Source organism: Geotrypetes seraphini, chromosome 3 (genome assembly GCF_902459505.1).
Source record: "Geotrypetes seraphini chromosome 3, aGeoSer1.1, whole genome shotgun sequence".
In the NCBI taxonomy this organism is placed as follows: domain Eukaryota; kingdom Metazoa; phylum Chordata; class Amphibia; order Gymnophiona; family Dermophiidae; genus Geotrypetes; species Geotrypetes seraphini.
This window is the reverse complement of record NC_047086.1, coordinates 21,785,397-21,800,312: the sequence shown is the minus strand read 5'-3', so window position 1 is coordinate 21,800,312 and position 14,916 is coordinate 21,785,397. Positions and strand designations below refer to the sequence as shown.

General features: G+C 41.9%; 1 protein-coding gene across 3 annotated transcripts in view; it reads right to left on the bottom strand.

Annotated features, from left to right (window-relative positions):
• Nucleotides 1–3,201: 3,201 nt before the first annotated feature.
• COQ3 (coenzyme Q3, methyltransferase) overlaps nt 3,202–14,916 on the bottom strand; it is a 49,106-nt gene continuing 37,391 nt past the window's right edge. For 2 of the 3 annotated variants that reach the window (XM_033939622.1, XM_033939623.1), the window contains 2 exons: nt 6,906–7,065; nt 3,379–3,598 (listed from right to left, as the gene is read on the bottom strand). In XM_033939622.1, the coding sequence (XP_033795513.1) occupies nt 3,402–3,598; nt 6,906–7,065 (357 nt within the window). In that variant the 3' untranslated portion in view covers nt 3,379–3,401. Of the gene's footprint in view, nt 3,599–6,905; nt 7,066–14,916 lie in introns of all 3 variants that reach the window. The other variant, XM_033939621.1, reaches the window with a different exon arrangement.

Sequence of the window (14,916 nt, the reverse complement as noted above, 5' to 3'; positions counted from 1 at the left end):
AGCATAGAGAGGTCTAAATATCTACGTGCCACAAATCAGCATGAGGCAGTCTCTTTCAATTGAAAGGAAACTCCAGAGTGAGAAGGCATAGGAAGTTCATGCCCATATTTATACCCTGCTTAACCACAAAGTTCCAAGCGGATTACAACGAAAAATAATACAATATTAAAAATTTTACAAACCGTTAAATACATCTTAAAATATAATAAGTGTTCCCCCTGCAAATTCACGGTTTCACTCATTCGCGGTATTCTCTGACCACCTCTTCCTGTACTAAAGTCGGGCTACACCAATCAGAAGCTGTGTGTCAAAGCAGCCCCCGATTGGTGTAGCCTGACTTTAGTACAGGAAGAGGTGGTCGGAGCATACAATGAATGATTTCCTTCAGTCACCGTCGCTCCAGCTGCCCTCTCCTGCCTCCCCAGGTGAAAAACCGTATTCGTGTTTTTTCGATATTCATGGGGGTTCCTGGAATGGAACCCCCATGAATATTTGGGGAGTACTGTAGTTATAATCACCCTACTTAATAAAAAATATTTCTGAAATAACCATGTTTTATCACTTTCCTAAAAAGCCCAATATTAGACAAGTTTCTCATTGCACTGAGCAGAGAATTCCAAAACTCTGCAGCTCTTCCCAAGAGTGCTCTCTTCCTAGAAGAGAGCAATCTACAAGAAGTGATAGGGCTCAGGAGTAATCTAAGGCAATGGATTCATACAGAAAGGGTGGTAGATGCGTGAAAGTCTCCTGGTAGAAGTGGTGCAAAGAATGTCTGAATTCAAGGCACGTGGGATCTCTTAGGGAGGGAAGGAGGCAGTGGATGCTGTGGATGGGCTGACTGGATGGGCCATTTGGCCTTTATCCACCGTCATGTTTCTATGTAAGCTTTAAGGACCAGATTCTCCAAACAGTGCCGTAATCAGCAACCGCCTACAAAAGTGGCGCTGATCGCGTGCCAATCATGCAGTGGAACTGTTTGGAGAATCGCGGCTAAGTGAAAGATATGTAGGCCATGGTTTTAAAGGCTACATTTCCGGTGCCTATCTTTCACAAGAATTCCATCTACAGAGTCGGCCTAATACTGCGTCTAGCGTTAACCATGCCTACAGTGGCTCTAGGCTCCTCCGTAGTTGGGATAACAGTGCTGTTTGCCACGACTGAACCAACTGAAGCAATTAAGTTAGGCAGCAGTGGAGTGCCTAGTGCCGTCTAACTTATGGCGCTGTTATTAGAATCAGGGCCTAAGTGCTTGTGCAGTGAAGCAGTGATCTTGTAGTCTGGCAGCGAAAACTTATTTTCGGGAAACAGAAGTTTGATCATGTTTCTCCTTTGCTTAGAAAGCTTCATTGGCTTCCTGTCTGTTACAGGCTCCAATTTAAATGCGCAAGCATAATCTTTAAACTTCTTTATGGAATATTTGACCCTTGGATCCCTTTGTGTTACAAAGCATACAGACCCTGCTATATGAGGAGTACACAGAAGTATAAGTTATCGTTTCTTCTCTCAAGGGAATTAAATCAGCTGGGAAACTTTGTCAGTCTTATACTTTCAAGCGGGTAGAGATTTGGAATGGACTACCGGATTCTATTAGAACGACAGGCCAATTACAATGGTTTCAGAAAGCCTTATAAACTTTGCTCTTCTCACAATATTTAAAAAGTTTACCTGCAGTATCCACTAATCGATAACAATGCAAGATCTATTTTAACGATAGTTTCAAATTTAAACTTTACTATTTTTATTTCTCATCATTTTTATGTATGTTCTGGTCTCTTGAGTCGAGCTCCGATGAGAGATGACCTGGTATATAAACTGAAGACTAGATTAGATTAGATATTTTTAAAGGAAATCTGCTCTGTTTCTTCAGTTTCAACTAGCTCTAAAATACTGAAATCAGCTTCTTTATTGCCTTAAGCTGGAGAATCTACCAAAACTGAATTGAATGCTTATAGCAGACCGGAGGTATTGTGGTGAGAGACAGGTCACCATCCCAGCTTTAGCTGGATATATCTGAACTACAGAAATCAATTCAATCCTGTCACTAACTCACGACTCAGTCACAACCTTCATCAAACAAATGCACTGGCTACCCATCCCATCACAAATAACATTCAAAATATCTTGCATCATTCACCGCATACTTTATGGAAATTCTGCAGCCCCACTCATCCAACTCTTCTGAATAGCATGGTCTACTTCCCGCAGAACCCTCAACCAGATGCTACTAAATCTCCCATCCACTAAAGATCTTCACTATAAACGAGTTTTCCACTCCATGCTTACCACCTTCCTAGGAGTCAAAACTTGGAATGGCCTTACAGAAAAGACCAGAACTGAACCTTGCCACATCATCTTCCGAAGAAAACTGAAAACCCATCTGTTCGATACTTAATCTCCTTTACCCTCTCTTCTCTCCCTTCCTCCCATCTCCCCTTCCTCTCTCTCCCTCCTCTTTCTCTCCCCTCTTACATCTCTTTAGTCGCCTTGAGCCTGTATAGGTATGAGCGATACACAAATAGAAGATTAGATTAGACTAAATGGAAAGAGCTTGCTTTACAAAATTTGATTTTATGGTGGTGAGCTTCTATAACTGAAAGTTGGTGTGTCAAGTATGAGAGGAAGAGCATTGGATTGTTGTAAACAAACATCTTTTGGTTAAAAGTCGGTTTTTGGGGGTTTTTTTAGACAGGGATACATCTGAATATGGCTCTGTATGACAGATTTATAGACTATGAAAGGCTTGCAACATCATTTTTTCCCTCACAATGTAACTAGTCTCCAGTAATCCATTCTTTCCTTTGGGAGAAGATTCTCCCTGAAAATATGCTACTTTATAACCTTGATAACTGAGCAGCAGCTACGTGTTTTCAATTCCGATACCTGTTCCAGCTGGATCTCATCCCAATCTTCAGAGAATCAGCTCCCCTTTATCTCAAATAAGAGGCCTTACTGAAAATTTTAACATATAACACCACCACAGCACAGCTGGTCCTTGAGCGCAAAAACACAGTCCAAAATGTAGCAATTACATTTTGCAAACTTCACTAATTTGAAGACATTGTGTATCTCGTATCGTTATTCATTTTTTTGCCATTCCACATCCAGAATCATACATCAGAAGGCAGCTTTCCCCAGTGATTGGAGTAGATTTGCATCAGAGTTGCTGTTGCTACCTAAATTTACAGAATAAAAATGCTGCCATGTGTAAAAACATTACTTCACCTTTATTCCGAAGTATTTTTCTAACTCTGGCCATACATAAACACAAGTTATGTTGTTAGATGTAATTCATTCTGAGCCTAAGACAGCCACAGCCTGCCCAAGGCAATTTTTGAGCTGTTTAAGGACACAATCTGTATGAGTTATCTTCTTGATGCTGTCTTTTGATTTCTCCATAAAGTTCAAAGAGCATTGCTGGTGCTAGCCTCAGCCTGCTTCTGTCTTTGTTCTGACGCAGGATCACAGGAAGAAGACTCTTTGGGTGGAACGATCTTCACTGCATGTATTGCATAGTTAAGGCTAGTGTTCTCCATCCAATGCCAGGAGCCCGACAATGGATTGTATAACATCCCGTTCAATGTTTCCATTACAAACCCATCTAAAGAGGAAAAAAATATGAAACTACATGAAACTGCAGTCCACAGAGACAAACAAATTAAATAAATATTAAAAATTAATTAAAAAAAAAAAAGACCGATGATAGCCTGTATATAGGCTAGAAGCCAAGACTGGTTCATAGAAACATAGAAATATAGAAGATGACGGCAGAAAAGGGCTACAGCCCATCAAGTCTGCCCACTCTGCTTACCCACCCCCTGTCTATGCCCTACTGACCCAATTTCCTTATCTTGACCGTCATAGGGATCCCACATGGGTATCCCATTTATTCTTAAAGTCTGGCACGCTGTCTGCCTCGATCACCTGCACTGGAAGCTTGTTCTATTGGCTAACAGTTGCGGGCACTTGAGATCCATAGTCTCTGGGGGAGATATAGTATAGTTAAATTCAATCCAGCATCAGCCTACTTTTAGTAGTATTAGTTTTTTCTTTACCAGCCAGCAGACTAAATATTTGCTAGTTTTTAATCAAATTCTATTCTCAGTTATGTATGCCTTACTAGTACCAGGGTAGAAATCACTGTTGCAGCTAGGTCTGGGTAGGCAATAAGTAATTTACTAGTCATTTACTAGTCATTCATTAGTCATGACCTCTGATCTCTTCTTGTAACAGATCACTGTTCTCTTCTTGTAACTGACCAACCTTAATTCTTTTGTAATCCGCCTTGAACAGCAAGGTAATGGCGGAATAGAAATCTCTAATGTAATGTAATGTAATCTGCATACATATCAAGTCTCCACTGCTGATGTTTCCTGTATTTCTACCAGATGACATCAAGCCATTAAAAGCTGCATAATAAGAACAGCAAAGAAAGAATGTTCTGTATTATTACTATTACCACCACCAGCTCCCACTTCAGGCTGTTGGCTCATAATGGAGTCTGAACAATGGGCTGCAGGAGTGGAGGAAACATTAGGACATAAGACTTATCTTTGGCATGTCCTGGCTCCTCACTCGATCTAGTTTGCTGACAGCAGAAAGGAGCTAAAGGGAGCAAAAAGCTAGAAGGCTATGAGAAAGGAGAAATTAGGTTCATACATGCTAATTTTCTTTCTTTTAGTCCCTCCAGACCGGCACAGAACGAATGGGTTTATGCTCCTCTGCTAGAAGGTGGAGACTGAGACATAATGACCTTTGGCAGTAGTACAAGTGGGCTGCGCAGTCCCATCTACAGTCTGACAAATAGCCAAGCAGAAACTAACTAGGCTGAAAACAGATCAACTCTCACATGGAGAAGACAAAGGAAATTCCCAAATAGGACATTTGAACACTGTTGGATACTGATTAGAACAAACAATCTTCAAAAACATCCCCACAGTTCGCCAGCTAAACCAGACCAACCAAAAGTCGTTGCTCTTAATATACTCCCCAACAAGCAAACCAACAACAATACTGCACAAAAAAATGAACTCTTTGCGAAAAACACCAGTCTAGAGGGACTAAAAGAAAGAAAATTAGCAGATAAGAACCTAATTTCTTCTTCTTTAGCATCCCTCCAGACCAGCACAGAACGGATGGGATGTACCAAAGTAGTACCCACCATGTGTGGGACCCTCGAAGGGCCACCACAAGAACATGCTCATTGAACACTGCGTCCTGATGCACCTGAACATCCACACGGTAGTGGCAAGCAAAGAAATGGAGAGAAGATCAAACCACAGCTTTACAGATATCCACAAGAGGCACAAAAGACTCAGCCCAAGAAGCTGCCTGACCCTGAGTGGAATGAGCTTTGAGAAAATTCCAGAACAGGTTTCTTCCAAAGAAAGTACCCCAGCATGCAATCGTAGCTTTAGAAGCACCATCCCCCTTATGAGGACCCACAAGAAGGACAAACAGATGATCCAACTGACGGAATTCCTGGGTCCACTGAACATTGTGCAACTGCCTCTGCTCCAAAGAGCCTTCCCGGCTACCCAAGACTGGAAGGGCAACAGACTGGTTAACATGAAAAGGCGAAACTACCTTCAGCAGAAAGGAGAGAACCAGCTACAGCACGACCTGCTCCCTGTGCCAACTGAAGAACCTCAGTACTTTGGCATTGACACTTGTGGCTATGATGTCCATGACTGGCTGGCCCCAGGCCTGAACAATCAACTTGAAGGTTTCCAACCCAAGACACCACTCTCCGTGATCCAGCTTTTCTTGTATCAAATGGCAATTAGGGATAAAGAACGTAAACGTCAGATTCTTGATTCCTCTTCCTATTTCTACATAGGGCCTCTTCTATCAAACTGTGCTAGCAGGTGAGCTGCGCTGCTCCCAACGCTCATAGAGTTTCTATGAGCATCGGGAGCAGCACAGTTTGATAGAAGAGGCCCCATAATGTATCTTATAGATGACGTCAGAGGCGTGTGATTTCCTAAAATGAATGAATACACATGCCTCTGACGTCATCTATAAGATAAAAGATGCATGGCCATGTTAATCTGTTTAAGAAGTGGACTCACAAAACAGGTATGGACTTCTGAAGCAGTTTTTTGAAGTGGGAATTCGTTTTTGATATATTTTCTTTTCTTTTTTTTATGTAGGGGATTTGAGCTTTGAAACAGCAGTCCGCAAAGCATGGATTTGTGTTGGCAAGTTCCCCTTTGCAATGCTTCATAAGATAACTAGTATTAAACAACCTGAATATATAGGAAACACTGAATTAAAGAAGTCTAAAATTACTGAATTAATTAAGTCTGAAAACCAGTGAAAAATAAAAGGACTGATGACAATTTAGCTCTCACCAGAACCTTTATTGTAAGAAGCAAGCCTCTGATGGTCCATAGATAGATAGATAGAGGGGAGTGTGTGGCATATAGATCTGGAAGGTATTGCGGTATACAAATAAATTTGTTATGTTATGCTAAGAAAATACTTTTTTACAGAAAGGGTGGCAGATGCGTGGAATAGTCTCCCAGCAGAGGTGGTGGAGACAAAGACTATCTGAATTCAAGATAGCATGGGACAGGCATGTGGGAGTTCTCAGGGAGAGGAAGAGATAGTAGATGCTGCACATGGGCAGACTGGATAGGCCATTTGTCATCAGTGCCATCATGTTTCTATTTAATTCAATACTTAGGTCTCTCTTCATATCTTCTTACCAGATTAATATAGGCAATGAAATTGGAGAGGCTGGCTTCTCTTTGCTCATGGATGCCTGCATTTTAACTGCAGTCAGCTTAATGCAGCTGTTATTCCTACAATGTAGTTGAAATCAAGACACTTTTACACTCTTTCCCAGCCAATAAATTTAAAGAAACAAACTTTACAACATATGCTATCTGCTGTTTGATACTTACTTGATTCTAGCAGGCGCTCAAGCTCTTCAGGTGAAATAAACTTCTCCCAATCATGTGTTCCAGCTGGTACAATACCCATTATTCTCTCAGCCATTACAATCCCCAAAGCATAGGACATCATGGTTTTATTGAGTGTAGTTATAAAGAGTGAGCCCCCAGGCTAACATGAAAAGGAAAATGTTATCAGAAAAATCATTAAAAAACCCACCTCCAAATATTATGAAAAAGCACTGATTAAAATGGTAAAATTGGTCTTACCTGCTAATTTCCTTTCCTTGAGTCCTGCTAGACCAATTCAGAAAAGTGGGTTATATCTAACTACCAGCAGATGGAGGCAGAGAAAACTGATATCAGTATAGGGTGCAGTCTTGGAACTTGCCAGTATACTAATGACAAAACATATCTATGTCAATGGAAAGGGATTAAAATTTAATCGTACAAAACAATATAAATCAGCTTCTACAGTCAAAACCACAGTATGAAGAAACTGCACCAGCGCGTCAGACACTGTTGCAGTATAATCCCACTGTACCACATCAAATACCTCTGTAAGTACAACCTTTCAACAGTCTTTTAGGAGCAGCATAAACCAACTCCTAGCCTAGAGAGACTAGGGAGACTCTCCTTTGCGGTCTGACAATCAATATTGAAACAAAAGTTCAGTTGCTGTCTCTGGATAGATCCTGGGCTGATCTAGCAGGACTCAAAGAAAGAAAATTAGCAGGTAAGACCAAATTTCACCTTCCCCAAACTCTTTCAATATATTATTTTCTCTGTAAAGTCTTGAATAGTGTCTCCCCTCTTCTTTAGGTTGAGTGAATTTCAGTTCAGTCCAACTGTAACTATACCTATTATTGGGTTGTTATTCACTTAGTAAACCTAGATAAGCGATTTTATCAAATTTTATTATTAAACTTGAAGACTCTTTAAAACATTCTAACCCAGAAGAGGTGATTTCCCCCCTCCCCTTCCAGGGTTTTCCCCAGTCCTGAGGGTCTCTTATATAGCATCAAAAGTCCTTTTCTCCTGCACCTAAGCACATAAGCAAATTAGGTTCTCAAATGCAAATCAGTTTACTTTCTCCTTCTGGGATTTCTTTTATCAGCAGTCCAACGATAAAAATAAAAAAACTGTGGCTGTGGATGTTCTGAAAGATGATTTTATTATTCACTCTTCACAGTCTAAATATATTAGTATTTTACTATGAAGAGCGAATAATAAAATCATCTTTCAGAACATCCACAGCTTTTTTGTTTTTATTGTTAGATTGTTTTCACTGTGGAATATCGGGTCTTCTTTTTGTTTTTGTTGTTTTATCAGTAGTCACCCCAATAGGAATAATATCTGGGACGTGCCACCATCCTCTTAGTCTTTCCACACTGACTACATCGTCCCCAGCAGGATTGCAGTTCCCCCAGTCATATTCCCCCTCCCCGGGGCAGCTTCACAAGGGAACAAGGAGACCCCTTGTTCCCAGATTCCTGGGACTGGATATATATATCATCACAATTGGCCACTATTGAAAACAGAATACTAGGCTAGATGGACCATTGGTCAGACCCAGTATGACTATTCTTATGTTAGGATGCTCAAGAAAACTATCCTGACTGTTTCTCTCACCATATATTTGTTCAGAACTCTTAGGTTTTCTTGGGCACTAGGAAGTACTTGGAATAGAATCATAAGAACATAAGAATTGCTGCTGCTGGGTCAGAGCAGTGATCCATCGTGGCCAGCAGTCTGCTTACACAGCAGCCCTCTGGTCAAAGACCAGCACCCTGAGACTAGCCCTACCTGCATACATTCTGGTTCAGCAGGAACTTGTCTAACTGTCTTGAATCCTGGAGGGTGTTCTCCCCTATGACAGACTCCGGAAGAGCATTCCAGTTTTCTATCCCCTCCTTTCTTCCTCTAGTGGTATGAGGTTGACCTGCATGGGTCTGTAGAAAGGAGGAGAGTTCCTCTGCAACCATGGCCTGTTGGTATTAGCTGAAATTTGAAACTCTTGGTGGGCAATTTGAAGGAGCCCACCAGTTGGAGGTTACAGAGGGTCATCTTGTATGGAAAAAATTTAGCCTCTCCCATGCCAGAAAGTCATCCAAGACTGTCACTTTTACTGTGGCTATGCTTTCTAGGAGAGTCAAAAGCTCATCCCTTGCTTTGACTGGGGAACTAATTGGGCCTTCTGGAGCCTCTGCTTTCTAGATCTGGAGTGGACCCTTTGGGACTGCTGAGAAGAATGAGCCAGTGGAGCATCTCTACACCTTTAAGAGTAGTAGGATCTCCTTTGATTTTTGCCTAAAAATCTCCAAGGCAGCCACAGAAGACGTGGGCCGAGATGGTACCATCTCTTCTTCTACTTTGTACCAAAAAAGGTTGGCATCTCGGCATCTTGCCTGAAAATCTCCAAAGCAGCCACAGAAGGCATGGGCCAAGATGGTACCATCTCTTCTTCTACTTTGTACCCAAAAAGGTTGTCATCTCGGCAAGGGATGTCTGAAATTTTTTCCTGAACTACTGATTCTAGGTATGAGACATGCAACTAGGCAAGTCTGCACATTCCAGTACCTAATAGATAAATTCAGGACACCGCATAGAAACCATCATAGATTGCCCAAGCCCAGTGCTTTCAATATTCCTCCTGCACAGAGTTCTGTAGAATTACCTAAGGGTAGAGTCTGTAAACTCCATTCTACTACACACCAAGTTCTGTAAGCAAATGCTCATGTAGAGCTGGTAGGACTATATGCAGGACACTGGTATAAAGGCCTGGTAACTTTCTTGCAAAAGACTCTAAGGTTCTAGTGCTTTGTCCCATGGGCACCAACACAAGGGTTCTAGAATTCCTAGCCCTTTTGCAAGCATATTCGACTATCATATGAGTGGTGTGGAAGCTGTTGCTACTCAAATCCAGGAGCCTTTTGGACTCTATACAATCTGTCTTTCATGGAACTGACTGCACACAGAGAGAGATCTCCCAATTCTTCATCTGCGCCTGCTGCAGGATTTCTTACATAGGCACCATCAAGGCCTCCTTAGGAGGATTCTCATAGTAAAGATCATCCAAACTCTTACCCCTGGGCTTGTCTTCAACCTCCACATCAATGGTCTTAGCTATTTCCCTCAAAAAACTGACAGAGTTCCTTTGGTGAAGACTTTCTCCTTTCCTGAGGTGGGGAGAGGTTTAATGGTAGAACAAGAAAGTCCTCTTCCAAAACTTCATCTCATTCAACTCCAGACACCCAGGAACAGTCTGAATCAGACTTAGCAAAGTATTCTTCCTGAGGAGGCTGCCTGTGTCTCCCTGAGACCACTAGAAACAGGATACCGGGCTAGATGGACTGTTGATCTGTCCCAGTATGGCTCTTATGCTCTTAAGACATCTAGACTTTGTGCCAAAGTATAGAGGGACAGGTCTCATCCTGGACACCAGGGGAGCTTCCTCTCCCAATGGGCTAGAAAAGAGCTCTGTCCCTTCCAAGGCTGACACTGGCCCCTATCAAGGCACCAGTGTCAGTGCATGGGAACAGTCAAGGTATGGGCCTCAAGGATCAGTTGAGGCAGAGCCATGGTTGGCATCAACATCCTTGAGGCCTCTGCATCATACCACAATGACTCCTCTTGTAGCATGGCTACGATCTGTTCCTCAGGGACAGGCATCAATAATGCTAAATGATGGATCAGTCACAACCTGCAAAGATATCAAGGCCGGATCAGAAGGCTAGTCTTGACACTTCTTGGGTATCAGCACCAATGCTTCTTGGTTATCAGTAGTACCAATGACTCAAAGCTCTGAGCTCCATGCTTTGAGGGGGATTGTCTTCACTCAACACATGACACCAGAGTCCCACAGTGCCAACAAGTCCTCGGTAAAGGGACAGATGCAGGCCAATTTGACAGGTCCCTACTGGTGCCCGACATCAAGGTGGGAAGAGACCTCCAAAATGCTGGTGTACCCCCAGTGTCCAATGCAGTTCCACCATCCATAAGGACAGATGTCTCCAATGCTGATGGACTGGATTTAGAAGCGCCAAATAGTTTCTTGCAGTGGACCGCTCTACTTTTCTGAGTCCTGTTCTGCATTTTAGAGGCAACAGAAGTTGTGTGGTCAGGTCCTAGGCACAGCGAACACCAATTGTGAGTGTCAGTTACAGAAATGGTTTTGCAGCATCTAGTACACTTCTTAAAACTACTGGGAATTTTAAGGGACTTCAGGGCAAAAACTGCCGAAGCAAAAAAAAAAAAATCAAATGTCTCAATTTTTATGAAAAAAGGGATGAGTCCTAACTAGGAGACTGAACGCTGAGGACTTTCTTAGAGATCAGATTCCACAGGTGACCTTTTGAAGTGAGGAATGCTGGCCTAGTGCCTAACCCTCAGTAAGCCTGGTTCTAAGAGATAGTTTTCACAGCAACCTGTGAACTGCTGTCTGCCTCTGCCCACCCACCCCTAGGCTCAAATTACTCTTATACTACTCTTAAATTACCCTACACAACTCCCAAGCTGATCTTAACAAGGGCAATCTCCACAAACTTGAAACATACCAGTCTAACATTCCTAGCATTTAATTAAACAGCTCAATAATAAGATGCAGACAGTAGTCCAGCAGCAAGAGGGGAGCTATCCAGTCTTTTGTACCCAGTGTCACATGTATGATTATCTCCCAGTTGGTGATAAATTATGTGTGTGCTTGTTGCAAAGAGCTCCTGGCTCTCAAAGAACAAGTCATTTCCCTTGAGGCTAGAGTTCCAGACTTGGAGGAGCTGAGGGAGACAGAGAGGTATATAGAGGAGACCTAAAGGGACATTGTAGAGAAGTCCAACCTCCAGTCTGGCAGCCCCTGTGGAGAACATCGCCCTGTTGATGCAGGAAATGATCCTGTAGCCAGGACCTGCCCACCAGGAGATGTAATAGCCTTTAGTACCAAGGATCTAATGCCAGGGGCTTCCGCCCAGAAGGGAGGAGTTAGGATGGCTGTTGTAGTGGGAGATTCAATCATTAGACATGTAGATAGCTAGGAGACTGGTGGGCGGGAGGATCGCCTGGTCGCTTGCCAACCAGGTGCAAAGGTGGCGGACCTCATATGTCACTTAGGATATTAGATAGTGCTGAGAAGGATCTGACTATCTCGGTACATATAGGTATTAATGGCATAGGAAAATGTGGGAGGTAGGTTCTGGAAGCCAAATTTAAGTTCTTGGGTAGAAAGCTGAAATCCAGATCCTCCAGGGAGCATTTTCAGAAATGTGCAGGACCCAAAAAGCAGGCAGAGCTCTGAAGTCTCAATGTGTGGTTAAGACGATGGTGCAGGGTTGAGGGATTTAGATTTGTTAGGAACTGGGCTACTTTCTGGAAAAGAGGGAAGCAGAGTAAAGATGTCATCTTCTCCGCAGCCTGTAGATAAAACACAATTTGAAGTGTCTGTATAAAAATGCTAGAAGTCTAAAAAATAAAGTAGGGGAGTTAGAGTATGTAGCACTGAATGATGAGGTAGATATAACAGGCATCTCAGAGTCTTGGTGGAAGGAGGACAATCAATGGGATACTGTGTTACCTGGGTAAAAATTATATCGCAATAAGAGTAGATCAAATTGGAGGGGTAGGGGATTGTGCTATATGTTAAAGAGAGAGTTGAATCAAACAAAATAAACATTCTGAGCAACACAGATAGCAGTGTGGAATCCATATGGATAGAAATTCCATTTGGGAAGGGAAGGAATATATGGGTGGGGTTATACTACTGTTCCCGTGAACAGAATGAGCAGACATATGAAGAAATGTTTACACAGATCAGGAAAGCTGGCAAATTGGGCAACAGTATAATAACGGATGACCAACTACCCCAACTCCAAATGCTGTATCAGGGAGTGCTAGGAAGGTAAAATTCCTAGACGTCATAAATGACTGCTTCTTGGAGCAACTGGTCCGGGAATTGAGAAGATTTGAGCTATTTTACATTTGGTCCTTAGTGGCATGCAGGACATGGTACGAGAGGTAATTGTGTTGGGTCCGCTGGGAAACAGTGATCATAACATGATCAAATTTGAGGTGATAACTGGAGTGACTTTTAATTTTCACAAGGGTGACTACGATAAAATGAGAGAAATGGCTAAAAAGAAGCTAAAAGGATCAGTTGCAAAGGTTAGGACTGTAAACCAGGCATGGATGTTATTTAAAAATGCCATTGTAGAAGCCCACACCAAATGTATTCCACATATTAACAAAAGTGGAAAGAAGAGGAAACAATAATAATAATAACAGTTTATATACCGCAGGACTGTGAAGTTCTATGCAGTTTACATTGATTAAAAGATGCTACAAATTGAGTAGAATTAACAAAGTTAAAAGCTAGTGATTAACAGCTCTAGAGATCAGTTATTGTGGAATAAGATTGTACAGGTCAGTTGCCTAAATGCTTCAGGAACAGAAACAAGAGCTGGCATGGTTAAAGATAAAGTGAAAGAGGTTATTAGAGCCAAAAAAAAATCCTTTAAAGAACGGAAAAAGAATCCAAATGAAGAAAATAAGAAGAGACACAAGCACTGGTAAAAAAAAAAAAAAGCTAATAAAGAATATGAAGAACAACTTGCCAAAGAGGCAAAAACTCAGTAATAATTTTTTAATGTACATCAAAAGCAGAAAACCTTTGAGGGAATCCGTGGGACCTTTAGATGATCAAGGAGTAAAAGGTGCACTCAAGGAGGATAAAGCCATAGCGGAGAGACTGAATGAATTCTTTGCTTCGGTCTTTACGGAAGAAGATGTAAGAAATCTACCTGAACCGGAAATGGTTTTCAAGGGTGATGAGGCAGAGGAATTGAAAGAAATCTCAGTGAACCTGGAGACGTTCTAAGCCAAATTGACCTGGACCGAATGGTATACATCCTAGGGTACTGAAAAAACTCAAACATAAAATTGCTGATCTGCTGTTAGTGATCTGTAAACTTGTTGTTAAAATCGTCTGTAGTACCTAAAGAATGGAGGGTGGCCTATGTTACACCAATTTTTAAAAAGGGTTCCAGGGGAGATTTGGGAAATTATAGACCGGTAAGCCTGACCTCAGTGCTGGGCAAAATAGTGGAAACAATTATAAAAAATAAAATTGTGGAACATATAGACAAACATGATTTAATGAGACAGAGTCAGCATGGGTTCAGCCGAGGGAGGTCTTAATTTGCTTGACTTTTTTGAAGGTGTGAATGAACATGTGGATAAAGGCGAGCTGGTTGATGTAGTGTATCTAGATTTCCAGAAGGCTTTTGACAAAGCATGAGAAGCTCCTGAGAAAATCAGAGAGTCATGGGATAGGAGGCAATGTTCAATTGTGGATTAAGAACTAGTTATCGGACAGAAAACAGAGGGTAGGTTTGAATGGCCATTTTTCTCAGTGAAGGAGGGTAAACAGTGGTGTGCCGCAGGGATCTGTGTGGGGACCAATGCTATTTAACTTATTTATAAATGATCTAGAAATTGGAACTACAAGTGAGGTGATTAAATTTTCAGATGACACTAAACTGTTCAAAGTTGTTAAAAAGCATGCGGACTGTGAAAAAGTTCAGGAAGACCTTAGGAAATTGGAAGAATGGGCATCCAAATGGTAAAAGAAATTTAATGTGGACAAATGCAAAGTGACGCAAATTGGGAAGAATAAGCCAAATCATAGTTATAGGATGCTAGGGACTACCTTGAGGGAGGGAGGGAGGGAAGGAAGGAAGTAGTAGGAAAAACAAATCCTCTGTACTGCTAGGGAATGCACTACAAAGGAATCAGTAAGAAGCACTGAGAAAGGCTGGTGAAGGCGACTGCTCTGCAGATAAACCAAGACTGCTGGTCCTGCCACTCACATAAGGCAGGAAAGCAACTGCACACATGTGGTATGGCGCCACCAAAGACTCAAGACTTTTTTTGAATGCTGGGCAGCATCTGTGCTGGGGCTTCTTTGGATGATATCAACCATTTTGCTTGTCCTTGGAGAATAACTAGTAGAGAATGACATGGTGACAAAATTCAT